Consider the following 25,977-nt stretch of genomic DNA (forward strand, 5'->3'; position numbering starts at 1 on the left):
TTCCCTACCACAGTGTGTCAAAGTGGGGAAGTCCAAATATTTATTTGATATCATCTTCAAACAGCCCAAAGTCTCATTTAGTACAACTGATCCACTGTTTGTACAAATACTCTCAGGTCTTCCCCTCTCCCATGACCCTATATCTACCAAATGAAAAGTGTTCACTTATCCGAAGGACATTTTATCCTCACAACTTTTTTCAGGAAGTGACTGACATTGCCATTACTGTTTGTTTTAAATAATTAGATTATGGTGTGAATGTTTGTATAATTTTGCCATGCTGTCTTGCAGCTTTTCTTTTAATTCGAAATGGAATTGGAACATTAAAAAATGTCACTCATGCTTTAATCTGCTGAAGGTGACAAATTATTCCTAGTCAGTCTCGCATTGATTTATCCAGAATATTTAGCTACAACTTCTAATGTTTCTCCTGCCATGAGTAACATTGGGACCTTTAAATCTAACCTATATTTTACTTCGTTTATATTTAGTTCCCTTTCATCAGACTTAAAATACCATCCATAAGAATTTGAGTTATTGTACCAGCAAAATTTTTAGTTATAAAAATGAGTGTGAAATTGATGGTTTTGTAATAAATCACATGGCAAATCTAAGATAATCTTTGACACTATTTACTATTCTCAATTTTAGAAAAAGCCTTTGTGTTGCTCACAGATTGCCCCGAATGCATATTCAGTCCTTTTCAATGGAGCTAAGAATGAAAAGCCTCTGCTCAAGTTGTGACTTCACCTCACTGATTTGCCAGTCAATGACAGGATATACTTTCAGTTCCCCTTATTTATTAAAGCACTGCATGGTCTGGAAACAGCTTGTACCTTTGAAATTGTCATTCCTATTCAATATCTGCTGACTAATTACCCCCCCCCACACACACACACACACACAAGTAGTAATTATTAAGCATGTTCTATTGCATTTCAAAACCTCTTCAAAAGGGAGTAAAAAAGATGCTCACATATCGTACACAATGTGTTTGCTCCACAATAATCTCAATCATTGACCCAGCTTTTGCTGTCTTAGTCGTGGATTCCTTTTTGTAGCTTCCATAACAAATATTCTTGTGTGCAAAGATTTATCAAGATTCAAGCCTCTGAAATAATCAACCCTGTTGATCAAGCTATGCTTTGTATCATTAAGAGCACTGAAGTTTATACAGGGGCAAGAACTATGAGAATGAGGGTAAATGAGATGGTGTGTGTAAAGTAGAAGTGGAAGGTGTGCAGGGGGGAAAAGATGATAATGACAGGCAGTGAAGCTAGAGTCTATTATTTAAATAACCTAATGGGAGAGGTAGAGGAAGGGAGAGAAAATAACAAGCAACAGTTGCAGATGACTTACTGGGGCATCTGGACATTGGATTAGGACTGAACTGTGGCTTCAGAGTGATGGTCTATTTATCTAGCTAATGTCTTAAGCAGACATAGCAGATGCTGTATTGAATATAACATTGAACTGGTTTTCTGGCCTAATTCATCCAGAGGCTATCGAGAATATACTGTAAGACAGACCAAATATTTTTCTTGTACAGCAAGATCCCTGCATACCATCAATATATCCATATCCATACAATATGAAAACAGTTGCTATTATCAGTTAGAATTAGTAGTGTGTCAGGCCAGTGTTATGCTAAAGTTCTTTATATATTTGTTGAGACAAATCAAGTACCGTTAAAACCTAAATTCCAGCCAAGTCACATGGATGACTCAGATGTTGCACAGTATACAGTGCTAGTCCACATTGCTGTGCAAAATTAATACAGACACACTATGCAAAGATGAAAAACAGACATCATATAACATGTTCTTACTGTGTATTACTTTAGAAGTGAAATTGCATTTGTAGCACAGTTGTGAAAGCAGAAACAATCCGGGTCAAAGTTAGTATCAGTCATTGTATCATGAATTCATATCATTCACTACTGAATATTAAATACATGTATGGAAAGTTTCATGAGTTATAAAAAATGGCAAGGTATTTAAATTTTTTAAATTTCTTCATTTCAATACAATTTTTTCCCAGGGAATTTAAAGTTATCTGATGTTTTATTTTTCTGCAAGTAATGACATCATTTCCTTTTCACCAGAGAACCAAGTGGAAAGAAGAAATCAGGTAAGATAAATTTAATTATCATTCAGTGAAATGTAAATGTAATGTAAAAAGTTAAAAGCTATTGCTCATATAAGACATTCCCATCATGACCTTACATGGCGTTTACTTAGTTTTTTGTAAATGATAAAATAACATTACCCCCATCTAGTGGTTACATGAATTTGTAATTCAAACATTCAAATTCTCTTTTCTTTGTACTTCATTACCAGAACAGTACTGGTAATTGAAAAACACAAACAAATTTCTCCATCACCATTAGACAACATTCCTTTGCATTCATGTCATTTCCACTCATTTTCCTCTCCATCAGGGTTTGTGGATCGAGCGACTACTTTCCTAAAGCGAGGTAGTAACACACTGTCATGCTTGGTCGTGCTGTGTGTTTGACCCGGTTGGTTGCTAGTGGCATTTTTCCCTCCTGGCTTTGGGCAGCAGGGATGCTGAGGGTGACCTGGGCTTGCATTAGCTGTTCAAAAGGAATCATAGATTATAGTCAGAATATCCATGTTTGTAGTGTTGGGACAGAGTAGCATGGCTGGATTTGGACTATAGACCTACATTATATTTGGCATATACAGTTGGTGCAGTTGAGTCATTTGTAGAACATGGCTACTGATTGAGCGAAATCCCTATATACCTGTATATATATATGTGTGTGTGTGTGTGTGTATATATACATGCATTATTTTTATCAGTCAGGCCATATTTGGACCAATTGAAAATTTGCTTTAAGTCTTGGTTGACCTTAAAAATATGTACTATGGTGGTTGAATCAAATCAAGCTTGTTGCTGCTCCCTGAAGGGTCTGTAAGGCATAACAGTCATACACATATTACAAGCCGGTCTAAGGACATAGATTCTTATTGGAATTAGCCACAATTGAACTTTTTGTTTTTTTGTTCTTCCATTGTTTTGCTTATTTTTCAGCTGTCAAATTTTATTCAGACCAGTATTTTGCCTGGTTATTTATCAAACTGAAATTCTTAACAATCTATCCAACAGTACCTTCAGGGATCTGCATGCTATAGGGGCCTTCACAATTTGCTAATTGGTAAAAGCTGCTAACTTAAAGGTATATTGCTTACAGTTTACAGGCATTAAAGAAGATGGTGGTTTTCACAGCTGATTTATGTATTGACTTTGATGTCTTAAAACGGTTTGTTCCTCTGGCCAGCTTGGTGCTAACACTGGTGGTGGGGTGTGTTTCTGTGTAAAATGTCCAGCCATGTTACTGATTAACTTCCATTCTTTCCTATGAAATCGCCATTTTTTTTCTTTTGTCAGCTTACTGTCTACCCACACTCCATTACTTTAATCACCTTCCATGCTTGTTGAATCTCAATAGTTTAGAATAGCCTCTTGCAGTTCAGTTTTTAAAACTTTCCAGACATAGTTTTGGACTTAAACCCACTCTTTGTAATTGATTGTCAAGAAAGGTATTACATGTATTGTACAAAATTTGACAGTAAAGTCATTTTTAAAATCTGATTGTGTGATCCAAAACATTTTGAAGATTAGTATCTAAAAACTGCATAGCCAATGGAAATAAATTACTATGACTTAATGCTACATTGAGATCTTTGCTGAATAATGACTTCATGAGTTGAGGCTTTTCTTCATTATTGGGATTTTATATTTAGCCTCCCAAAATGTGGCAGAAAGAAGGGGAAAGTAACTTCGTCTGTTTTCCTGTTGGTTCTCCTACCAGGAGATTCTACAGCAGCAGACCCTCTACTCCTTGACCAGTATGTGGCAGTAACAGACTACGAGAAGCAGGAGAGCTCTGAGATCAGCCTACATGTAGGTCAGGTGGTGGAGGTCATTGAGAAAAATGAGTCTGGTATGTCTGGTCTGGTTCTACAGCCTATCTTATATCATTAGTTAAAATTCACTAAACATCACTGTTTTTCAAATGAAGTTTTTGAACAGTTAAGGGACAATGTTGCGTTAGTGTTTGGATTTATGTTTAAAGTAAACTTTGTTGACATAGTAATTCAAAACTAAAACTATCATTAATATGTACTTTATGGTGTTGCAGACACATCACTATTTATATGCTCTGATCATTCAGGATGGTGGTTTGTAAGTTCAGAGGATGCTCAGGGCTGGGTCCCTGCCACTTGCCTCGAAGCTCAGGATGACCCTGATGACTTCAGTATTCCAGGAGAAGAAGGTACATTGTTTTTAGTCTCTGGGTGATATATTTGTAAACACCATATTCCTTCATTGGACAGTTGTAGTTTTGAATGTGTTCTCAAATGTTACAGAGAAGCTTAACTTAAAGGGGTCACTTATTATCTCATGGATAGCGTGCTAGTGAGTCAAGTTTAAAATATTTGTAGTTTTTGGACTTGTATTCTGTGATGCTGTTTCATAGTGTCATTTGTTGTGCATGACCAGAAGGATTTTCCACAAATGAATATACACTATAGGCTTGCTAAACATAAAGAACAAATGCGATGTGTATTCTGCAATGTCACCTTCACATTCCATATCTATTTCTCCACCCAAAATGGAAACTTACCAGTGCAAAAAAACATTCTATATGAAAATTTAACAACAACCAGAAAAAATGGAAATTGACAAAACAATATGTAGCTTATTTCAGGAGTTTTCTCAAAAGTCTGATATTATGTGTGAAAGTATTCAGGACTAATTTGCTTAAGGAGCAAGGGGTCTCTTGTGTTGCCTCACAGAACTATTGAAAGTGGTTGTTTTCACATCAACTGATTTACGGAAAAAAACAAAACCAAAAATAATAATAATAATAGTAATAGTAAGAATGATAAAAATAAATAACTCTTTTTGAGTCAGTGTTTAACTTAGCAAGTAATGTCATGTAACTCGATTGTACTAGAAGCGATGGGAGATGTTTCTCTTTGTCCTGTAACGTTGTTTCAATTGTGTGAACCAGAGCTAGGTGATAGACTTCAGATCAATTCCCTAAATCTTTAAAACGTCCACCTTAATTAGGAGAGATGATCAATTATATGACTGTTGAAAAGATCTGTAATGTTTACGTTTGACTTCACCTTGTTCCATAGCATCTTTACTGACAGCAGAACGTGCCTTACTTGTGGACATGGCAATTTTATTTGTTGTTCTTTCTTAGGCATAAGCTGCATGCACTGAGGCCTAACACACTCTGAAACAAGAACTTCAGTAGCGCTACAAATATTTTATATTTATATTAATTGATATTTAAATAATCTGTCTCTGTTGAGGTAAAAAATAGATACTTGTTGTATATGGAGGACAAATGTCCAACTGCAGCTATGAAGTTATTTCAGATGAGAGTATTTTTGGTTGTATATTGGTCTAGATTTTGACATTTTATGTATCATATCAATAATTTCACTACATTCTTAAAGGAAATATCATGAGCAGCAATAGTCTACCTTCAATAGGAGAAGCAGTTTGTATCATCTTAACAAAAGGACTAAACATTTGCACAATGAATTGGCAAAACTTCACCAAACTTAGTTCATTAATGCTTTCATGTCGAATACAAAAATGGTACAGATGGTTTATGTAATGCTTACTTCCTATTTTGTTACTGTGCTGGGATGTCAGTGCCACCAAGATTCTGGTCATTGCCAAGGCATATGGGTCGTCGCAGAACTTTAGGGGATCTATTCAGCACAGGCTTTGGGCAAGGTGGAGCGCACGCCTTTCTTCTCCCCCCTATTCTCAATGTGTGTTCTAAAAACATTCATATAGAATTGTATGCATGTTTGTCCAGATGAATGCATGTCATGTCGTGTGTTTCATTAGTGACCCAAGCATGTTAATGAACCCCTTGCATGTTATGTAAATTGTACATTTGTCTTTCTTACAAGTCAGATAGTTTCTTGAATAAGAAAGAAGATTAATCCGACAAGCAATATCTGGTAATAACTGGTATTAAAAAAACAACCATTTTAAATAACAGTTAAATGCAAAATAGAAAATAAAAAAAGCTGCATTTATATAGTAGTACTAACTTTTAGAATAACAAGTTTGTCATGTTTGTGGTAAACATCTGTGGATGACATGTCTTGTGTTGCACATATGTGTATTTTTTCACTCCTCAAGTTGCTGCTCAAGCCTTGCCCTCCTTTTATCAGTAAGTCGGCCAAAAGCTCCTGAGCAAGTACAGGATGTAATCTGTAAATTATAGAGTAAGAGGGTTGCGCTAAATGTCCAAAATTTTTCACCAAAAAAAAATAAAAAAAAAAACAGTAAAATAATAGAGCTAAATGGAATTCTGTATTCATTATTGGGGATTTGTTTCAACTAGAACATGTCTACTTTAACCATAGTAGTTAAAAAAATGATTTTTATTCACATTTCTTACCCAGTTTCTCAAGTTCTTCTGAACACCAACAAAAAATATGTCTTTTTATTTTGTTTTGTTTTTTTCTTGCCTCTGCTTTAATTGAAGTGTTACAGATCTCAGCTTTAACCAATTTGTGTTATGCCCCCCAAACTCACTCTCTAATATGCTCTTCTCATTGAGAATCTATGACTGACTTATTCTCTCAAATGGTGTACTACCATTGTTCTTAATTTAGAAGAGAAGTATTCAGTGATTTACCCATACTCGGCACGTGACCAGGACGAGATTGACCTGGAGAGGGGCATGGTTGTGGAAGTGATCCAAAAGAACTTGGAGGGATGGTGGAAGATCAGGTAGCCCACTGTAACCAATCGTGATGGTCTCCTGAAGCCATTAATAGCGGCTGTGCTACAATTTTTTTCAAGTTTTCAGATTTCGGCCCCATATGATTTGACTATTTGTTCATCATTGTGTATGTAAAATACTGCTTGTGTAGACACAGATTAGATCATTGCTCTGCATATTTGATTGTTTTGATTAACTCCATTCAATGCAAATCTACAGTAAACTGTCAGAACATGTTCTCAATTTATTGAATATTAAATGGAGATAATTTTAAAAAAAGATATCGTCATTCAAAAGAAATATAAATTGCCCTAAGACATCTCGGAACACAAAGAACATGGCAAGAAGATCGATATTTAGCCGAATAATAGCTATGCACAGGTATTGCACTTTTCTTTAAGAATTGTGTTAAGTTTTGTGAAGTCACCTCATTGTTAATTTCTTTCCTGACAAGATATCAGGGCCGCGAGGGCTGGGCCCCGGCTTCCTATCTGAAGAAGGCCGATATGCAAAGCCAGAAGCAATCTGCAGGCGTGGCAACACATGCCAGCACGAATGACCTGGATGGCTTTCCCAAACAGAGCCAGCAAAACAACATGGGCCGGGAGAACCGGGACAGTCAGAAAGAAAACAGACTCTCATTTTTCTCTGATAACAATAAAAGCAGTAAGTGGAATTCAGAAAAGTCATTATTGTTTTGATTCTAACGCAATTATTTTACTTTCAGTATGCCATAATACAGCAACGTTGGTGTTTCTGACACGAACTTTTACATTTTATTTAAAAAAGCAATTACCGGTATGTACAAATAAATGAACTGTTAAGCATAGGGGTTTGATTTAGACTACAGTCTTAAGACACCATCGAAAATATCTTATTGGGCATATTAATTCACATTGTGACCATTTCCTGTACCAGATGTGAAAAGGTGACTCTTGAATATTTGATGTTTTTGTGTTATTTTTTTCACCTCCACAGAAGTAGGATTGAGACAGAGACCCCCCCCTCGCAGAGATCTGACCATTGTAAGACACCACACTCTTATCTGTCACCATGAGGAATTTTTTATATTGAAAAAAAGTGCTTTTCTTATCAAAAGATTATACTTGGACCTAAACTTGACATGTTCCTCTTTAATCCACAGCCACGTGGTACAAACCTACCAAAGCCACCCATTCCTCCGCAGGTTGAAGAAGAGTTCTATACCATAGCTGACTTCCAGACCACCATTCCTGATGGAATTAGCTTTCAGGCAGGAGTCAAAGTTGAGGTAAATGAATGATCCTCAAAGTTTTTTTATAAAAACAGTGAATTGTACTTTCTCATTGACTGTTTTGGCAATCGATTTTGTGATATGTTTGATGCAATTATTACTGTTAATTTGTCTTTAAAACTTCTGAACCCACCAGGTGATAGAAAAGAACGGAAGTGGTTGGTGGTACATACAGATAGATGACAAAGAAGGGTGGGCTCCTGCTACATTTATTGACAAATACAAGAAGACAAGCAATGCTGTGCGGCCTAACTTCCTTGCCCCTTTGGCTAATGAAATGGAGAAACTGAAACTAGAAGATGGTGGTTCTTCTCATGCTCCTAGCACAGATGACAGCTGGACCAAGCCTTTACCAGATGAGCCAACCCCAGCCCTTGAATCATGTACCCGCCCAAAGCTAAGAGATTGGAAGACCAGTGCCAACAAAGGGGCGTCTGCCTTCTCAGGGCCACTACCTCCGGCCCCGCTTGCCCCCCCAGTTGAGGAGAAACCGGCTTTACCCCCTCGAAGGGAATCTATTAATAAGAGCTTTGAATTTGAAGTCACAGAGAAACAAAGGATAGATACTTCCAAGCCCTTACCCCCAAAACCTCCAGCTCCAGGGGTCATTATGCCAATGGCAACACCTAAGGCAGCACCTTTCAAATCCGACAAACCACCAGAGCCAAAAAAAGAGGATAAGAGCAAAGCCCTTCATCTCCGCAATGAGATGGGTCTTGAATGTGGTCATAAGGTCTCTGCTAAAGAAGTGAAAAAATTTAATCTAAAGCCAGTGCCTAAACAGCCGCCCAAACCCAAGTCAGATGTTTCAGAGGAGAAACCAGAGATTGCCGGTGCTGCTGCATTTATGAAACCCAAACCAGTAATCCGACCCAAACCGGTTCCTGGTGCAAAGCCAGATCCCCCAGCTGAGGACAGACTTGATATAACTAATCTAAGAAGCAAGCTGAGGCCCTCAAAACCTGCCGATGTCGGTTCGGTGTCGACAAATGGAAACCATCAGAACGAATCCTCAGTAGCAGTGAACAGCTCCCTCCCAAGTTCACCTCCGAGGTCCCCACCTGCCCATATCCCACCTCTCAATAATGGCAAGCTGAGTGACGAACCAAACCCTTCACCAAAACAAATGAATGGTCATGGCCAGGAGAATGCATTGCCTTCTGGAAAGCCAATGTTGCCTCCTCACAAAGAACCCCCTCAGAGACCTCCAGCCATGGCTCCAAGGAGACCCCCTCCTCCAAAGAAGACTGAGCCATCCAGCCCAACTGATCTCAAACCTCCACCTGCTCCAAAAGAAGTCCAGGATATTCCAAAGCCCGGACCCTCCCAACTCAGCAGACCCCCTCCCCCTAAGCCCAAAGGGTTCCCTCAGACACATGCCAACAAAGAAAAAGAAGATTCCAAGATTAATAAAGTCTCGATTCCCCCAAAGCCCCAGGTGAAGGGTGAGAAGCCGGGTCCACCGAAAGACAAACTGCCACCTTTACTTAAGGAGTCCAGCAAAGATGAGCTGTATCTAGCTGTGGCAGACTTTGAGGGGGATGACCAAACAACCAGCTTCAAGGTGGGTACACTGTTTGAGGTGCTTGAGAAAAACAGCAGCGGATGGTGGTTCTGTAAAAATTTAGGAGCAGAGGTTGAGGGCTGGATCCCCTCAAATTACTTGAGCAAGAAACCATAGAGTGTTCAAATTCTGCCAATCATTGTTATTTGGATGAAGAATAATAGGAACAAAATTATTTCTTTGTTGCTAGTTAGCATATTTTGTTTTTAATTTTATTTATAGGTACTTTTTTTGGTAATTGAAACATGTTTTGGTTACTTTTTGACATTTATAAATGGAACCAGCAATAACATGATCCAGTTTGATCTTGTGATGTTTACCTGTTTTTTTCTTTTTTAACATATTTGGACTTGTTTTCATAAAATCTCTGTTACAACGTTACTGCTACAAAGTTACTTGCTTTCATTGTCATGAGCAGCCTGCATTAGTCTTTCAATTACCTAGGCTCTCAGGCAGAGCAGCACTAAATGTATCTACACCCATGCCTTCTATGATATACAGTGCCTAGATATTATATGCAAAGTGTTTAATATGCCATATGCAATATTACACAAAGCCCTTCTTGTCACCTGAAAAAAAAAAAAAAAAACACCATTCAAAGGGGACTTTGGATATTTAAACCCTCTCAGGGTTTCTCCAGCAGTGGACAAAAAAGAAATACTGCATAATCACATTAGTCAGGGAATGACTACAACTCGGCTTTAAATGCTTGTAGCAAAATTGCTACAAGAGTTGTCTTTGCCAAGTAGATGCAGTGTGTATTGCACTTGAAACATACATATTCTTTTTCATTTTTTTATATTTTGATAGTGGGGTCCTTATTTCTGACAGCATAATTGATGTCACCGTTATACTTTTTACACTTATTCTGAATGAGATACGGAGACGGTTTGCACATGCAGATAGAAGTAGATGATTGATTTTGGCTTTTGCTTGCTATGTTTGATGTTTTTTTCTTGCAATGTTTCTAAAGCATCAGAAAAGAGAAAGTGAGAAGAAGCACTCTGTTAACATTTTACACTTTTTCTTCAATTATATGTAGCACGCAAAAAAAAAAAGATTTTTGAAATGTGAGTACAGTTGTGTCCTTGGTCACATGTCTGACCAGGTCTGAGGAATCTAGAGATCCACAATTTGTGCAATTCTTTACAGTATTCTGAGTGTACAGACTGTTAGGGTAGAGCACCGAACTGGTGTTTGACTAATAGCAAATTACCATTATACTAAATGATATTTTACATAATGCTTGACTGGCCTCAAGCATGGTCATTGTACCAAAATATTTTTTCTTATATTGTAGATTTAATAGGCATATCTTGTCACTTTCTTTGGTGGTCCATTTATTACCTCTTTCAAGCTATTCTAATGAAGGGATGAAATTGAGATTGGGCCGCAAAGAAATTAAATAGACTGATGTTTGGGATTTGAAAAGGAATCAGAAATGTGAGTGGAGTCAGTAAAATTACCTGTTAAGATTTGGACAAAAATATGAAAAACAATATATTTGTTTCTAGAAATCAGACAAGGCTAAAAGCTTATAACATTCTGTTCTGCTTCTAGTCGCTATAGTATTTCATCACCTTTTTTTCTTTTCAACTATTTATCAAAGACTTGACATTGAATTCAATTTTAAGCAGTTAAAACAAATTTGTTCTGCTACATTACATGGGAATAAGGCTTGAAACCGAACAGTAATTCCAAGGTCATTGAATTGTAATTTTTCCAAGCCAGGAGGAATAATCAACCTTGTTCGAAATAAAATATAAATGTGCTTTCTGTCCTTAAAAGAAAAATGAAAAAAAAAAAAAAAACAAACAAAAAAAAAATTGATCTTAGATGGATAATTTTGCATATAACCTTTTTGATGTGCATATCATCCTTTCTAAAGCTGTTTACAAGGTAACGTGCATGATACAAAGGTGATGTCTAAAAGATTAATCATAATGTTCATCATGAGTCTTTGGGAGCTCGGATGCAGTGCAAGGGTAAATTGCTTGTATTGATGGTGTCATAATTTTAAAATTGTATTTACTTATTTGGTATTTTGTTTCTGTTTTTTGTTTTTTATGTTAATCAGTTTTCCTTTTTTTATACTCCCATAAATAAACATTTGATTTTTCAGGTCTGCTGTCTTACTGTTCAGAGGAATTTCAGAATTTGAGAGTACATTGTACTGGTAGAAAGGCTTTCGTTTGTTAAGTTACAAATACAAGATTTGAATATAGTTTTTGCTTTATTATTGTATAAATTACAGCTTATTTCTAAATTATTCCAAAGTCTAATTTTATCAATTATATCTGTCATCTTACTGGTTGCTCATAATGAGCCCCTCGTTGCCCTTAGGTTGTCAGGTGTAGTTTTTAGCTTTTATTTAACATTTCTGTAAGTTTAGTGTTTAATGTCACCAGTAACCAATATTACCGGTAGTTTACTTTAAACTAAGGGCCTAAAACTCAGCAAAGAGTAAATTCCATTTCTATAAAGCTATTTACAACTTTCGACAAAATATTGCAATTGTCCACAGAACAAAATTTACAAAATGTATTGCTTCCAGTGTTTTATGAAAACTTTGAATATTCAGACTCTCTTAAGTGCGTTCCACAAGGTTCGGACAGGAAAGCTGTGCACCAATAACCATTAAAAATACAAATATGGTGTGTGTCTCATGACGCATATTACCGCATGACCTCGCCCAATCTGAGGAACCTGCCAGAAAAATTACAGTCATGACCACCCATACCCATTGACCTGTTAACTAATCCTGTTTTAACAGTTTGGTCATACAATAACTCACAAAGTCTAGCAAAACCAGTGGCTCCAAATAAGCTCATAGCTATTCAACCGGCCAACGACCGAGCTGGTCGTTGGCACCGGAAAGCCCCCGGGTGGTTCGTGGGCAGCTGATGTCACATGATTCTTCAGGGATGAGATAAGTAAACACCGGCAATGTGTTGCATGCTGAAAAGCATTATGCAAATTGGTGATATATACTCTATGGACTGCATCATTTATATCAAAAGAGCAGATTCATTTCTATATTATTTTATGTGTTCACAAATTTACTAAAAAAGAGGTAATCCATATCAAAAAATTACCCACATTTTTTTTTTCCCATTTACTTTTTATATGGTCTCATTTAGTCTTTATTAATGACCAAACAGTCTACATTGACATTCTTAAAGGTAAATACGCTTTAAATACAAAGACCTTCTTAAGGAAGTTTATAGACAGAGTTTTAGTTTCTGCTGGATGGGAACTAGCTTCTAGTATGAGCTCTTTATGAACTTGTTATAATGTGTGGAAAAAATGAATCTACGTTATTGTTATTATTAGAAAATCTGTATTTATTAGATATTTACAGCAGTGGTTCTTTGTGATACAGTTTCATTCACACTCAAAACCCACAATATAAATATTGTGAATCGTGAGGCAGAACAGAAGTCATAGGGAGCCATTTAATTGGATGGCCTGTTGACATGGATGACATGTTTTTTTGTTTTTTTTTTATTTATGTAGTTTTTATTCAATTATTCATTTGTTTTTTAATTAACTTGAATCATTTTGGCAGACTTTGAGAGGGAAAGACAATACCTGATTGCTCACCTTATTCAACATACACCGGCAGGCCAAACTGTTAAAAACACAAAAAAATTCAAGACCTAGTGTTCATGTAGCAGACTTAAGTATTTTCACTCCATTGTAAATTATACCAAGAGCTGTGTTCCAAGACCAAATCATAATGACCAGAAAATGACTGCTGACTTTTAATGTAATCAGTTTGTTGCATTTGTTCTTTAATTTTAATTTTATTTATATACTTTCATCTAAATACAACATTTTAAAGATAAATGAACCATCAGGCACTCTGGAAATAAACTTCATATTATGACCCCTCTCAGTGCAAAGTTGAAGGAAAAAAAACCCCATTCAAGCTCACAAAAGACGCACAAGTAATATTGCACTTTGGTTATTTGCATACAGTGAATTTACTGCAGAAATTTTACACGTAATACTTGTTTCACTTCATTGTACAGTATTTTGCTTTGGCTGACAGTTCCTATCCAGTGTGCCTGATTTTTACAGTAAAATCTAACAAAAAAACGAAAATAGTTTTGTGAAAAATAACTTCCCTTGTCTGTTAAAATCCATTCCTAAATATGTATTTAAAATAAATCATTTAATTCAGATTAATTTGGTCGTAAGCCAAATCCCCCTGTTCAAACAAGATACAAACTAAAGCGCATCCTTCTTCCCAATCAATTTTGGTTTTATAAAAATATATTAACAGTGATGAAGCTTCATCCTTACTTTACGTTATTAGTTAGTTGCAAAAAATAAATAAAAGGCAGAATGGCAGCCGTAAGGATAAACTAGTTACTTAGCCAAGGAATGGAGGAAATTTCCCCCCAAAATTGGTTTTAGTCATTACATTTGAACAAAGGCACTGTCAATTTGGGATAAACAAAAAGTGCTTAGTCACTGGCATTCAAACATTCATCCATCCCCTATATGCAAAAGTAATAGATTCATTTGTCACTTAAGAAAACAACACATTTCTTCCACAATAAGGATCACCACTTATCATCATATTTCAACGGTGAGCACTGAAGAGCAGACCTGTACAATACAAAGGATTCCAAACATTGCAGGGAAGCAGATGCAGTTGGGTCAAGCAACGGGAAAACACAGGATTTAAATCTATCAAATACGTAGTTTCCTAGTAAAGAAAATCCAGAGAACATGGGTTAAAACATAAATATATTTTTTAACGTTAAAGGAACGTAATACTACTATTGCTGGAAAAGCAAATTAAAACCAATGCCTACGGGGGTGCTTCGGGGGGAAACTGCACCTGTTGTTTTATGTTTTACGTGGTAGAAGAATCCGGATAAGGAACAAACTTGGAGAGTTTGTTGGGAGAACTAGGGTTTGGGCAATCCGCTGTCTCACTCATCCTGAAGAAAGTCTCCTGCTCCCTTTTCTTCTGGTCTAGTTCATCTTCAAGATCCTAGCAGTGATGAAGGAGACGAGATGGAAATTACATTTTAGATTTGAAACCCTTGTGAAATGAATGGACTTTTGCAGTCATGCAAATGTATTCAATGGTATATAAAAGTAAGACTATTTATCTAACATTCCTGTTTTAATAATAGGGAACTATAATGGAAGGATTTTTTTTTTTTTTTTTGAAAATCTGTGTTGTTAAACATTTAACAATTACACTTGACGAAGCTAGTCAGCCAAAATTGACTTTCACAAAAAAGCTCCAGTTCACCAAAGAGGAAATGGTTTGTCCATCAAACGTCACTGCTATAGCCTTAAAGCGTGTTCCTGACAATTTCAGGTCACACCTCCACCATCAGAATATTTACTGTGATAGAAGGATGCACCTCCCACCCCATTGAACAGCAAAGACCTTATCCCTGTTTCCCGACATAAACTTTGAGTCAGTAAATCTACCTTTTTCCTAGGTTTCAGCTTATCCCTCCAGTTCTTCAGCTGCTGGTTGTGCGTTTCATCCAGATGCTTCAGCCTCTGGGTCTCATTCTCAACCAAGAGGTGGCATTTTTCATTCTGAAACACATTTATTACTTGTAATAATACAAGCCTGCTCTTATGTGAAACTGATGCTAGACACGAAGAGGAAACGCACAGAAAAAAAATAAAATAAAAATAAAAATCACCTGCAGCTGCTGCAGCTCTCGGATGTTGCTTTCGCACTGACCGACCATTACTCGCATCTGGTTCTCGTGTTTCTGCTGCTGATGGAGCCTCTCCGTCTTCTGTTTCTTCTCCTCCTGCTGAGAGAACTGAAGACAGGCGGCCACGATAAGTTAAAGCCCGAGTAACCTATTTGTACGGCGAGAAGCTTTCCTTCCCGTATACCTGTTTTATCTTCTCTCTGTCCTCTGACACGCTGCCTGTTGAATTGATCCGGAGGCTTTTCTTAAACATAGCCATGCGGGTTTTGGCCTCGCTGCGCTGGATCTTAGGCAGCCTGCTCTTCTCCTGCTGGTGCCGGCCTTTCATTATCTCAATCATCCGCTGGTTGTAGCACTGCATCTGTTCCAGCTCCTATAGAATCAACAGAAAATATAAGAAAAAAACAAAAATTCTGTCCATGTAATTCCCCAAATAGGTTGATCCTTCAGATAATTACATCCTCATGCAATCTTCTGATATATTTAACAGGGTGGAAAGTAAACATACTGAGATTGATGGTGGGCGGACATTATTCAATAGGATCGTAATCACCCGTTTACCATTTCGTGTTTCTTGAGGAGCTGATGCCTCTGGAGGAAGTACTGGTCTTTCAGCTGCTGTTTGAGTAGCTGGTGTCGCTCATGAAGGTTCTTCTCCTCCATGTCCCATATTGTGGCTTCGCGCTCTGATCAAGGAGGGGGGGTTCATGCAAAACCATATGCGTGGTGAATATATATTCAACAAGCATCGTGCAGTAGTTTTTCTTTTCGTGAGTAATTTCCGACTGAGTTTAAATAACTCAATCTAGATAAACCACACTAAATGTGAGCTAAACATCAACCTTTTAAAGATCTCGGCTATATCTGACGAGAGACCACCTTGAATAACCTCATCCTAGAATAGTAGTTTTACTGCCCGGTGGACACGGTACCTCTGATCAGGTGCTGCTTTTTGTTCAGGAAATTTCTCTCTGTGTCCACTATTTCCCTCTTATTGTTGGAGATTATTTTCTTCAGCATGGTATCCAGGTGGTTCTTTTGAGCTGCCAGAAAGGACTCCTCCTAAATCACACAGAGGGATAGAGAGTGAAAATGTGGAAGGAGGAGATAAATGCATTTTGCTGATCATCCAGGATCAATAAAACAAAGACACTCACCTCCTTTATCTTTATTTCTTGGAAAGAAACCATCTTCAGCTTCAAGGTGTCTTTACGTTGACTTCTTGGCAGTTTGTCAACAGATTGTTTGACCTAAAAGAAAATTTACATTTTTACAGGTAACAATGATTGCACATTGATTATCGGAATTTAGGCCAAAGACTCAAGCTCCCACTGAAACTTTAAGGGTGTTTACCAAATCATCACACACATGCACACACTTTATATCATGAACTTAAGTAAGGGATTTCTTGCTACATACCTCCTTTTTTTTGTGTTTGAGCTGTTCCTGAAACTTGTAGTAGTTACGTTCCTGCTCTGATTTAATGCGTTTTGACTCATCTTTGAGTTTAACATTATGGTCGGTTTCCATTTTCTCAATGGTCTGCTTCTGGTGCTTCTCCAGGTTCTCCAGCTCCACATCATAATGTTTCTTCTTGGCCTGGTGGAGGAATAATAATTATTATTATAATAGGCAGCTTTTTGACCCAGGAGACTGACATAAATTATGATATCCTTGTTAACCTCCAATTTAACATATCCAATTTATCCTCCTCCTCCTCCCTGAGCTTTTCCCTTCAGAGGTCGCCATAGCAAATCGACCTTCTACGTCTAATCCCATTCTCTGTACCACATCTTAACACGTGGTGGTCCTCCGAAAGACTCAATCCCGATCCTCATCACTCCCAAAGAGAATCTCAACATCTTCATCTCAGCGACCTCCAGCTGTTTCTAAACCATACAGCATCACTGGCCTCACCACTGTCTTGTACACCTTTCCTTTCACTCGTATCGCATAGTACCCCTGACACTTTTCTCCAGCCATTCAAACCTGCTCGAACCCATTTCTTTACCTGTTATCCACACTCTCCATTGCTCTGGACTGTTGACCCCAAGTATTTGAAATTCTCCAACTTCTTGATCTCCGCTCCCTGCAGCCTCACCGCTCCACCCAGGGTTCCTCTCATTCACACACATACTGTGTCCTGCTGCAACTGACCTTTATTCCTCTCCTTTCCAGAGCATACTTCCAACTCTCTAGATTTTCCTCAACCTGTTCCCTGCTCTCACTAAAGATCACAATGTATCATGAATCATGCTCCATGGAGATTCCTGTCTAATTTCATCTGTCAGCCTGTCCATCACCACTGCTAACAAGAAGGTGCTCAGAGCTGATCCCTGATGAAGTCCCAACTACACGTTGAACTTCCCTGTCACACTCACAGCAAGCATACGTGTCCTGCACCCGTCTAACATACTTATCTGCCACTCCAGCTTTCCTCATACAATACCAGAGTTCCTCTCTCAGCAGCCTGTTGTATGCTTTTTCTAGGTCTCTAACTCATCCAATTTATGTATCTAAATTTTTCAATCTCAGATGACTTTAAATATAACAGCAACACACTTTTTGTTCAGAAGATCCACTCTTTCAAGTTTAGTTTGATACAACTATCTGTCTCAATAATGCCTGCCGTGTTACTTTCCCAGCAGTGACGACTGACTTGATGTTACACCAGGTGCTGTCAGAGGTCATATTACAGTTTGAAAATTAAATTGATTCTGACAAAATAAATACACATATTTGATCAAAACCTTGTTTTTCTGTAAATTACCCCTTCTTTGAGGGGAGGAATTATTTTCCACATGTTAAAGCGCAGCTGCAAGCTAATTTCATTTCAACAGACTCTTGCTTTTTTTGTCTAAAAATTGAAGCAGAAGAATGGAAGGTGCGTAAAATGGAAGGATGGCAGGATTAAGATATTCAGGGGGACTTTGAATCGGCGATATGGAACCGCCGAGTATATGATAGACGCAGTTACTTTTGCTACTTCCCCAGACACCACCAGCCCAATTTGAATGAATTCCCCTAACTTTTGAGATATGGTGGCAAAGCAGACCATGGAGATTACCAGGGATTCTTTACCCCAGGAAAATGAATTCCAGGTGATTATCATTCCAAGGATTTCAGTGGAAGGGGGACTATTGTTATCAAAAATTATCTTTTTTTCCCTCCCTAAGACAACATGACCTTGTTGGGCAGATTAATTCCCTGAATATTGCAGTTTCTCTTTCACAGATTACTGTTTTTTTGAATAGAACAAATACTCTCATAAACCACTCAAGGTCTTGAGATAATCTTGTAACCTTTGAAAAGAGATACTTTTTTTTTTTTTTTTTATATATAGATACTGACATCAGGATCTATCTGAAATATATTTTGTAGAGGCCTAACCAGTTTCTCTCAAGTATTAGACTGCATAAAAAATGAGCAAATTAATACAGAGCATGCTTATGTTATAATGCAAAGGTTTTAGTGGGATTTTTTGTTGTGAATTTGTGTGTTTGGCTGCTTACTTACATTCAGCTCCTGGTCGAAACGCCTCTGCATTTGTTCCCTCTGTGTCTCCAGTTTGGCATTGAGAACAGCTTGGCCACGTTGCTCTTCCTTCTGCAGTAAACGCAGGTCACGCAGCTCCTGGCGCCTAAAATCACACACATGCCATCATCATCATTTATATGCGGCCATGGCTGGATGGTTCTGCCTGCCTCTGACGTCACTAATGAACTTGCTTGTTCCTGCCACTAGATGGTGTAAAAGATGCATTTGAGATTTTATTGTAATGAAACGGTAGGGGGTAACTCACGACTTATGTAAGTACTTAATTAGTAATTAATGTTACAATGTTGAATCGGTTATCTAATGGGGGCTGATCATTTTAAAATAGAATTTGTATGAATAAATAAAGAGCAGACCCTGAAATAATATGTGTAACAAACAATTGGTAACTGAAAATCAACAGTCTCTTTAGTGCATCAGCCCTGTTTGTTGAAATCAAAAACAGATAAATGTACCCTGAGGAGGAAAATGAAATATAAAAAAAGGCAGCACGTTGGAAAAAGCCCTCCAAAGAGAGAGAGAGAGAGAATCGCCCACAAACCTGAGGAATCGCATCTCCTCGTCCTTCTTCTCATCATCCTTGATGATCTTCGATGTGGTCACACTCACCTCCACACCGTCAATGACAAATTTTCTCGTCCTCTTAAGGGTCTTACGCGAGTAGTCCTGAGGGCCAGACAAAAAAAAAAAAAAAAAAATTAATTAATCAATTCATTTAAAAAATATATATATATCAGGAGTGAGTCTTGTAAAAAGTATTTGTTTGAGAGTACTTAATTTGGACATAAAAAAAAGAAACTCTTCAAAGAATTCACTTGAGTAGTTTGAGAGAAAAAAAAGTGCTTTAGAGTGCTTCAGATGTAGAGCTGAAAAAAGGCTTCAGAAAATTAGGTCTGTCAATCAGCGACAAGCAACTTGACACTACGTTGGAAGTATGTGTGAAAAAACAATGTCGCAGTATGCTGAATATATGTTTGCATATATAATCTGTGTAAACATATAACTTTCTACAACTAGAACCGAAAAAGAAGCCTGATTTGCACTCGGTAACACCAAAGACTATTTGTTTTGCTATGAACAAAACATCAACAGCCATAAAATCAGCACAATTAATTGCAGTTAAGAGGCACATCAAGTTACAGTGTTATATACTGTAATGCAGGAACTAACTGGCTACATTTCCATTTTAACTTTATTCAATTGGCGGTATTTGCAGAACCAATAAATATATTTTATTTATGATCAATAAATATATTTCATTTACAATGAAAACACCACCCCATGCCTCTTCTAGGTTAAAGATATGATAATTTTTTTCTTAGTAAAATGACAGGGAAATGTCAATGATTATATCATTTGCTTTAATATCCCGTCACAGTTACTTTATCGATGTAATATCATTGTTTGAAATAAAAAATAAAATTACATTGATTCTGATGATAAAACAAAATATTATGGATGAGATAGTTGACTTGATGTCTACAGAAAGTGTGGTAGATGTATGACGGTTCAAAAACTATTCTATAAAAGTATATTTTATTTATTTTATTTTTGCAGTTTTCCAAATCAATGATTAAACTGTGTATATTATTTATACTAAGATAAATAAATTTTAGATCAGATTCATTTTAGATAATGTTAATATTAGACAATGGCTTAAATGCAATGATCAATGAAAATGTTGGCCAGAGAGAAAAAAACATTAAATGTGTGGTTAAAAAAAAAAAGTTTAAAGATTGGTAGAAAATGCAGCTGAAGATTTTTAGAATCTATTCAAAAGTTTAAAAACATTGATGGCTTTTGTTTGTCTTTTGAAGAGTACATGCAAGTTGAACAGAGCATTGAGAAAAAGAAAAACACACCATTGCATCACTATCAACAAAGTACAAGATACAACAGGGAACTCTTTCCTCCACAGACTATATAACAACAACGCAATAAATCGGTTGACTTTTGTGCTTGTGTGCACGGATGCACAGTTCCTGTCAAAAGCAGTTCACAACACTGCTGTATAATTCTTCAATGCTCACAGATAAACTTGAGTTGTTTATCCAGTAGTGTACCAGTCTGTATACATGGGTGCGCTAAACTGTGCGCAATAAATTATCATATACACAAAGACATAAATGCATCGCACCGATACGGAATGGAATTGCAAAGTAGCAAAGTACGCCTCCATGTCCTGCAGCAAAGATGATCCATTCATACGGACTGCGATAGCCTGCTGAATGATCTGTTCTAGAAAAATGTTAACGCGCGACTGAAAATGGACAAGACTCCACGTGTGGTCAATAGGATTTGAATCATGCTCAGTCCATAAGCCCCCAGAAGCAGCTGGGTGACAATGAGCTGCACAGAAAGTCCGATTCACAGTGGTGAATACAGAACTGTGCCCACACAAAGGTCACATTGGCCATGATGAATGGAACATGTTGCATATTTTGCCTCATAAAGTCCTGCTGTCTAATGATAAAACACGTTCCCTCTGGAGTTCGAAATTATGCCATTTCATGCATTATATTAATTTTATTACTTCTTGCAAATAAAAACCCTTATCAATTAAGGGGAATAAATCACTTTAATATCTCTATAAGGCTTTGAAGCATAACTATCATTTAGTTCTGTGCCCTGAGTTGAATGTGCTGGGCAAAGCCTGGTGAGGAACAGGCCGTCCTCTGTTTCGGTTGGTTAACACCCCAAAACACGACACAGTGCACGTTCAGTTCCTCGGTGGTAGCTGAGAAACGGTTTTTCCAAGGAGGGGTTTTCCTGAAGACACCATGGGCTGCCTCTGAGGAGCCTTTACACTGAGACTTCTCAACAACACCATCAAGAGAACCTCTGCTGAGAGTGAGCATAACAGCGATCGCTCAGAATTTCTTCATCCTCCCTGTTTCCATGGGTCGTTGTGGAAAAACAATTTCATCATCCTACTTGTCACTGAACTAAAAAGGACCGAGGGGATATTCAAGCAATATAAATAATAATATGAGGCAGCCTTTTCAAAATAAATATCATGATGCAATAAACTAGGTTTATTTAGATACCTCTGAATGCCTTTTTCCAAAGAGATACTCTAAATATATACATGTTTTTTTCTTCATTCCTTGTGCAAATTCAAACATATTGGTTAAATCTTTCTCAGTAAGAAAGAAAGCTGCCATTTGCTTTGCCAGACATAAAAACTGACTGATACTGAAATAAATTTTTAGAAATGTTCATATCAAAAGAATGCACTGTATGTCAACACTTGTATGGGATTTTTGGTTTTGACCTCGAGGATATTCACCGACCCCAGGTCTAACAGCTCACTAGACCCACTTGGTGAAACAAAGTCAAAATATTGTGTTTACTCACCCTTGCAGATATAGACATGCTCTCCCTGTTGCTTGACATGTCCAAATTATCAGAAATCACACTGCCTGAAGAAGAATGCCGTTTGTTGATGATCCTTCCATTGATATAGGGCGAGGTGGCCTCCATGGTTCCACCATTTGCTTGCCACTCTGTGGTTCCTGTGGCTGGACTTCCATTTTGCCCACATTGTGGAGAAGCTGCTTGGGATGATGGCGTTAGTGTAACACCCCGTCTGCGTCTTGGAGTTGCTAACTCTGGGTTAGCGATAAAACCGCCTCCATCTTGAGCTCCGTCCGTCTTGGTCACCTTTGAGTCAGTCGACTCTCTGATAATCACAATCTTTTCCTGCGATTCGTTCGATTCCGGGAGAGTTGACGGCTGTTCTATCTCTAGAGACTCCACAGTGATCTGAAAATCAATTACATGGCTGATCATATGAAAAAAAAAAAAAAAAAATCTTGAAATACCGGTTGGTAATATCCACATAAATGTTAACCGCTTAAATCACATTAATAAATAGTTGTATCCAACAAAAGCAGAGTCAAAAAAGGGGTACCTTCTCTTCCTCGGATGTGGGCGTGCTCTTGCCATCTTCAATTCCAGAGTCGGAGCATGAAGTCTTGGTTGAGGCTTCGCTTTCATATTTCTCAGACTCCATTGCACCTTCGTCAGAAAGTTTTTCTTCGCAGTCGACCAATTCTTTTGGGGCGCAATTCTGCCGTGGAAGTGGGGTGGGAACCCCCACAACTGGGTCTGGCTGCTCCTCTGTTGGACCAGTCCTTCTCCTGGGTAAAGGTATTGGGGTGGGTGAGGAGGGTGTGGTGGGACTTGAGGTGTCTGGAGATGGGTCTCCCTCCAAACTGGTCTGACTGGTTTGGCATGGCTCCTTGCTGGGGGACTGAGGAGGAAGAGGAAGCAGTGCAAAGAGAAAAACATGGTTTTATTGCATTGGTGAGATGAAAATGCTCAAAGATTCTTACTCAAAGCAAGCTAAGAGAATATAAGTAATAAGCATTCAAGACCGTATGCACACTTTATTTTATGAAGCTTTATTTAAACAAAATAGGTAGAAGATTTGGGGGGTTTTAGCTGCTATCCTTTTGTGGTGGTTGTCACTCCCTCATCTGATTTTAATGTCGACATATAAAAGAAATAATAATTTCACCCAAAATTTTCGATCAAATCTACCACTTAACATTTGTGCATCCCAGAAAAGTACAATCCAGGCATTTATTTATCTTTTTTTGCTCCTGCAGCTGTCTTGGCAGATATCAGCCATTGCTATTTCTTTTATGAATATTAAAGCTATGATTGTATCATTTCAGAAATTACCATGTAACTGTCAGCTTTACTGTTTAGTCAGGGATTATTTGTGCCTGTCGTGCCCAACTCTCAAAACCCACTCTGTCTCTAAGACACACTTCCTTTCTCTCTGTCCCACATTCTTACTTGCTCTCTCTCTTTCTACCCAAACTGGTCTGGACAGAAGGCCACCAACATTAGGATCAGATCTGTCCAAGTTTTCTACTCAGTAAAAGTCATATTTTCCTTGCCACTGTCACCAAGTGCTTCCTCATGGGGGAACAATAGGGTTGTTGCAAGATAACTGCGTTGTAATTTGCCACCTTATAAATAACATCTGACTTGGCTTTCTTTTTTTATTACATAAAAAGGAAAAAAGCAGTTACTGTTGAATGCTGGCTGTTGACATTAATAGATAGGGTAGATGAAAAGGCATTTTAAAGATTTTTTTTTTACTTTAAGTAGCGGTTTTTACTGTATTTCATTTAATCAGATCTGGTACATGTCTTTATGACTTTAGCAGGGATGTGAAACGAACCACATCTGTCTTTGTAAAAAAAAAAAAAAAGAAGCAATTAACAAAGAAGTAGCAATTAGGGCCTTTTTTCACGTTGGCTTGACACCAGGTCTGAATATATATTGGATTTTAAGTAAGACCGTAATTCTGGTAGAGAGTGTGTTATATATGAGGATCGCACATCTAATCTCCAAAGTGAGCACTTCTACAACCTAAAATACTCCATAATAATCCTAAAATAATCCATGTTATCTTCTGAAACACATAAGCTCAACGGGCAGCTTTGTGATAATGACAAAGAACAAGTTTTTTTATTTGTATGTTTTTTTTCTGGCTAAACATGATGTCAAATGTGATAAACTGTAGAAGAATGGACTTGGCCTGGTTTTAAAAATATGTGTTGTGTGCTTCTTCAGGAAGAGATGAGAAAAGAACCTAAATCAGATCAAATCTGAGGAGTATTGGATTAGAGGTGCTGTAAAACACTGGAGGATTTAGAGATGTTCACTTTCCTTTTGAAGGTTTTCTGTAAATACTCGACAAACTTACTGTAACTACCTAACTGTGTAAGGAACCCAGTTCAAGATTCATTCCACAAAAACTTTTTTTAAATAAAAAAAACAGTGGCTTCATTCAGCAGCATAACGTGATGCACTAAAGTATCACCAGCATAAATAGCATGTAAAACAAATATTTACCACCTATCATGAATTATATTTCAAGTATGCATGACTTTTCACTATACAAGACCCAAGTCCTGTACCTCGATAATTTAGGAGGCCATCACACTCATGTTGACATGGGGCACGGAAGGGGAAAGTGAGCAAACATTCATCACCGTGGAAAAATATAAAAAGCTTCCTGTTAGAAGGAAGATTTCCAGGACCCTCATTCAGTCACAGGCTACTTGAGCACAGGAGACCTGGTGTTTACTTGAAGGTCACAGTACAGCAACAGAACAATGTATGACCTCAAATCATTTTCAACCAGAGCAAGGCCAGAAAGCAGCGCCTAAATTTAACCACATAGCAGGCGAATGCCAGTGTTTCTGAGACTGTTCCGGTGTTTGTGTTCGGGGCGGCAAACGGCACCCTCATGTTATGTCACTTTCTAATTCCGTGCCCTTTGTGGATTTATGAATGGCCTCAGTGGCCCCTTTTTGGCAGGAAGACCGTGTTTATCAAGAACGGCTGCTAAAACGAGAAAATAAACATAGACTTCAAAAGAACAGGATGTTGCCACTTTAGAAAGAACATGTCAGCTTTTCGTAAGTGCATACATAGGTATATCCAAGTTTATCTGTGATCATGGTAATGGACTTTAACTTCAAGTACAGGGTATTTTAGTTTATCAATTAAAACCGAAGGGGCCTTTCTAGAAAAAATGATAAAAGACCATAGACCTGCCAATTGCCCCTTTTCTGAAGAAAAGCATGAAGAAATTGGAGAGACACATAAACATGATTAGAATGTTGTATCACCGTAAGTTCCATGGTGTCGTCCTCCTCTCCTTCCTCTCTATTGTCCTCTATTTCCTCCATCACCTCTGCCTTGGCCTCAGCCACTAACTCCCTGAGCGGTCGGTTTGAAGAGACCGTGCTCACAAAGCAGTGCTGTGGGTGCAAAGAAAAAAAGAAAAAACACCAAATTAAATTCCTATCAATACAAATTCTTTACAAATCCCAGAATGAAATGAATGTTCAAAAAAATGTATGTCATTTGTCCAACAATAAAATTCCTTTTTAGGTTTAAAATCAGGTCCAAAAAAACAATTCAGCTACACCGACTGAAAGGCAGGTTTTGATGAAGGTAATTCCCATCAATCACAGGCTCTCAGATAGAGATGAAATATTCACTCTATCAATAATACCTTTGGAAAACTGACAGCCTTCAATTTACCTACTGCATTTTTTAT

General features: G+C 37.7%; 2 protein-coding genes across 6 annotated transcripts in view; one reads left to right on the top strand and one right to left on the bottom strand.

The window, feature by feature from the left end:
• Nucleotides 1-25,977, top strand: part of sh3pxd2b (SH3 and PX domains 2B) — a 57,760-nt gene that overhangs the window by 26,358 nt on the left and 5,425 nt on the right. Inside the window, exons 6-15 of one of the 5 annotated variants that reach the window (XM_086177289.1) lie at nucleotides 2,105-2,130; nucleotides 2,441-2,476; nucleotides 3,839-3,970; nucleotides 4,202-4,303; nucleotides 5,704-5,787; nucleotides 6,684-6,801; nucleotides 7,248-7,459; nucleotides 7,772-7,818; nucleotides 7,938-8,063; nucleotides 8,203-9,630. In XM_086177289.1, coding sequence (XP_086033415.1) covers nucleotides 2,105-2,130; nucleotides 2,441-2,476; nucleotides 3,839-3,970; nucleotides 4,202-4,303; nucleotides 5,704-5,787; nucleotides 6,684-6,801; nucleotides 7,248-7,459; nucleotides 7,772-7,818; nucleotides 7,938-8,063; nucleotides 8,203-9,630 — 2,311 coding nt within the window. Of the gene's footprint in view, nucleotides 1-2,104; nucleotides 2,131-2,440; nucleotides 2,477-3,838; nucleotides 3,971-4,201; nucleotides 4,304-5,703; nucleotides 5,788-6,683; nucleotides 6,802-7,247; nucleotides 7,460-7,771; nucleotides 7,819-7,937; nucleotides 8,064-8,202; nucleotides 11,752-25,977 lie in introns of those variants that run through there. The other 4 variants (XM_086177288.1, XM_086177291.1, XM_086177290.1 and 1 more) reach the window with 4 other exon arrangements.
• stk10 (serine/threonine kinase 10) overlaps nucleotides 13,393-25,977 on the bottom strand; it is a 36,864-nt gene continuing 24,279 nt past the window's right edge. The window contains exons 8-20 of the mRNA XM_086177287.1: nucleotides 25,544-25,675; nucleotides 22,801-23,142; nucleotides 22,245-22,652; nucleotides 19,429-19,553; nucleotides 18,849-18,972; nucleotides 16,752-16,931; nucleotides 16,490-16,582; nucleotides 16,265-16,394; nucleotides 15,894-16,018; nucleotides 15,517-15,705; nucleotides 15,315-15,440; nucleotides 15,091-15,204; nucleotides 13,393-14,638 (exon numbers count right to left, since the gene is read on the bottom strand). Coding sequence (XP_086033413.1) covers nucleotides 14,498-14,638; nucleotides 15,091-15,204; nucleotides 15,315-15,440; nucleotides 15,517-15,705; nucleotides 15,894-16,018; nucleotides 16,265-16,394; nucleotides 16,490-16,582; nucleotides 16,752-16,931; nucleotides 18,849-18,972; nucleotides 19,429-19,553; nucleotides 22,245-22,652; nucleotides 22,801-23,142; nucleotides 25,544-25,675 — 2,229 coding nt within the window. The 3' untranslated portion in view covers nucleotides 13,393-14,497. The remainder of the gene's footprint in view (nucleotides 14,639-15,090; nucleotides 15,205-15,314; nucleotides 15,441-15,516; nucleotides 15,706-15,893; nucleotides 16,019-16,264; nucleotides 16,395-16,489; nucleotides 16,583-16,751; nucleotides 16,932-18,848; nucleotides 18,973-19,428; nucleotides 19,554-22,244; nucleotides 22,653-22,800; nucleotides 23,143-25,543; nucleotides 25,676-25,977) is intronic.

Source organism: Fistularia commersonii, chromosome 29 (genome assembly GCF_037954325.1).
Source record: "Fistularia commersonii isolate RoL2024-O1a breed Wild chromosome 29, RoL_Fcom_v1.0, whole genome shotgun sequence".
NCBI lineage: Eukaryota > Metazoa > Chordata > Actinopteri > Syngnathiformes > Fistulariidae > Fistularia > Fistularia commersonii.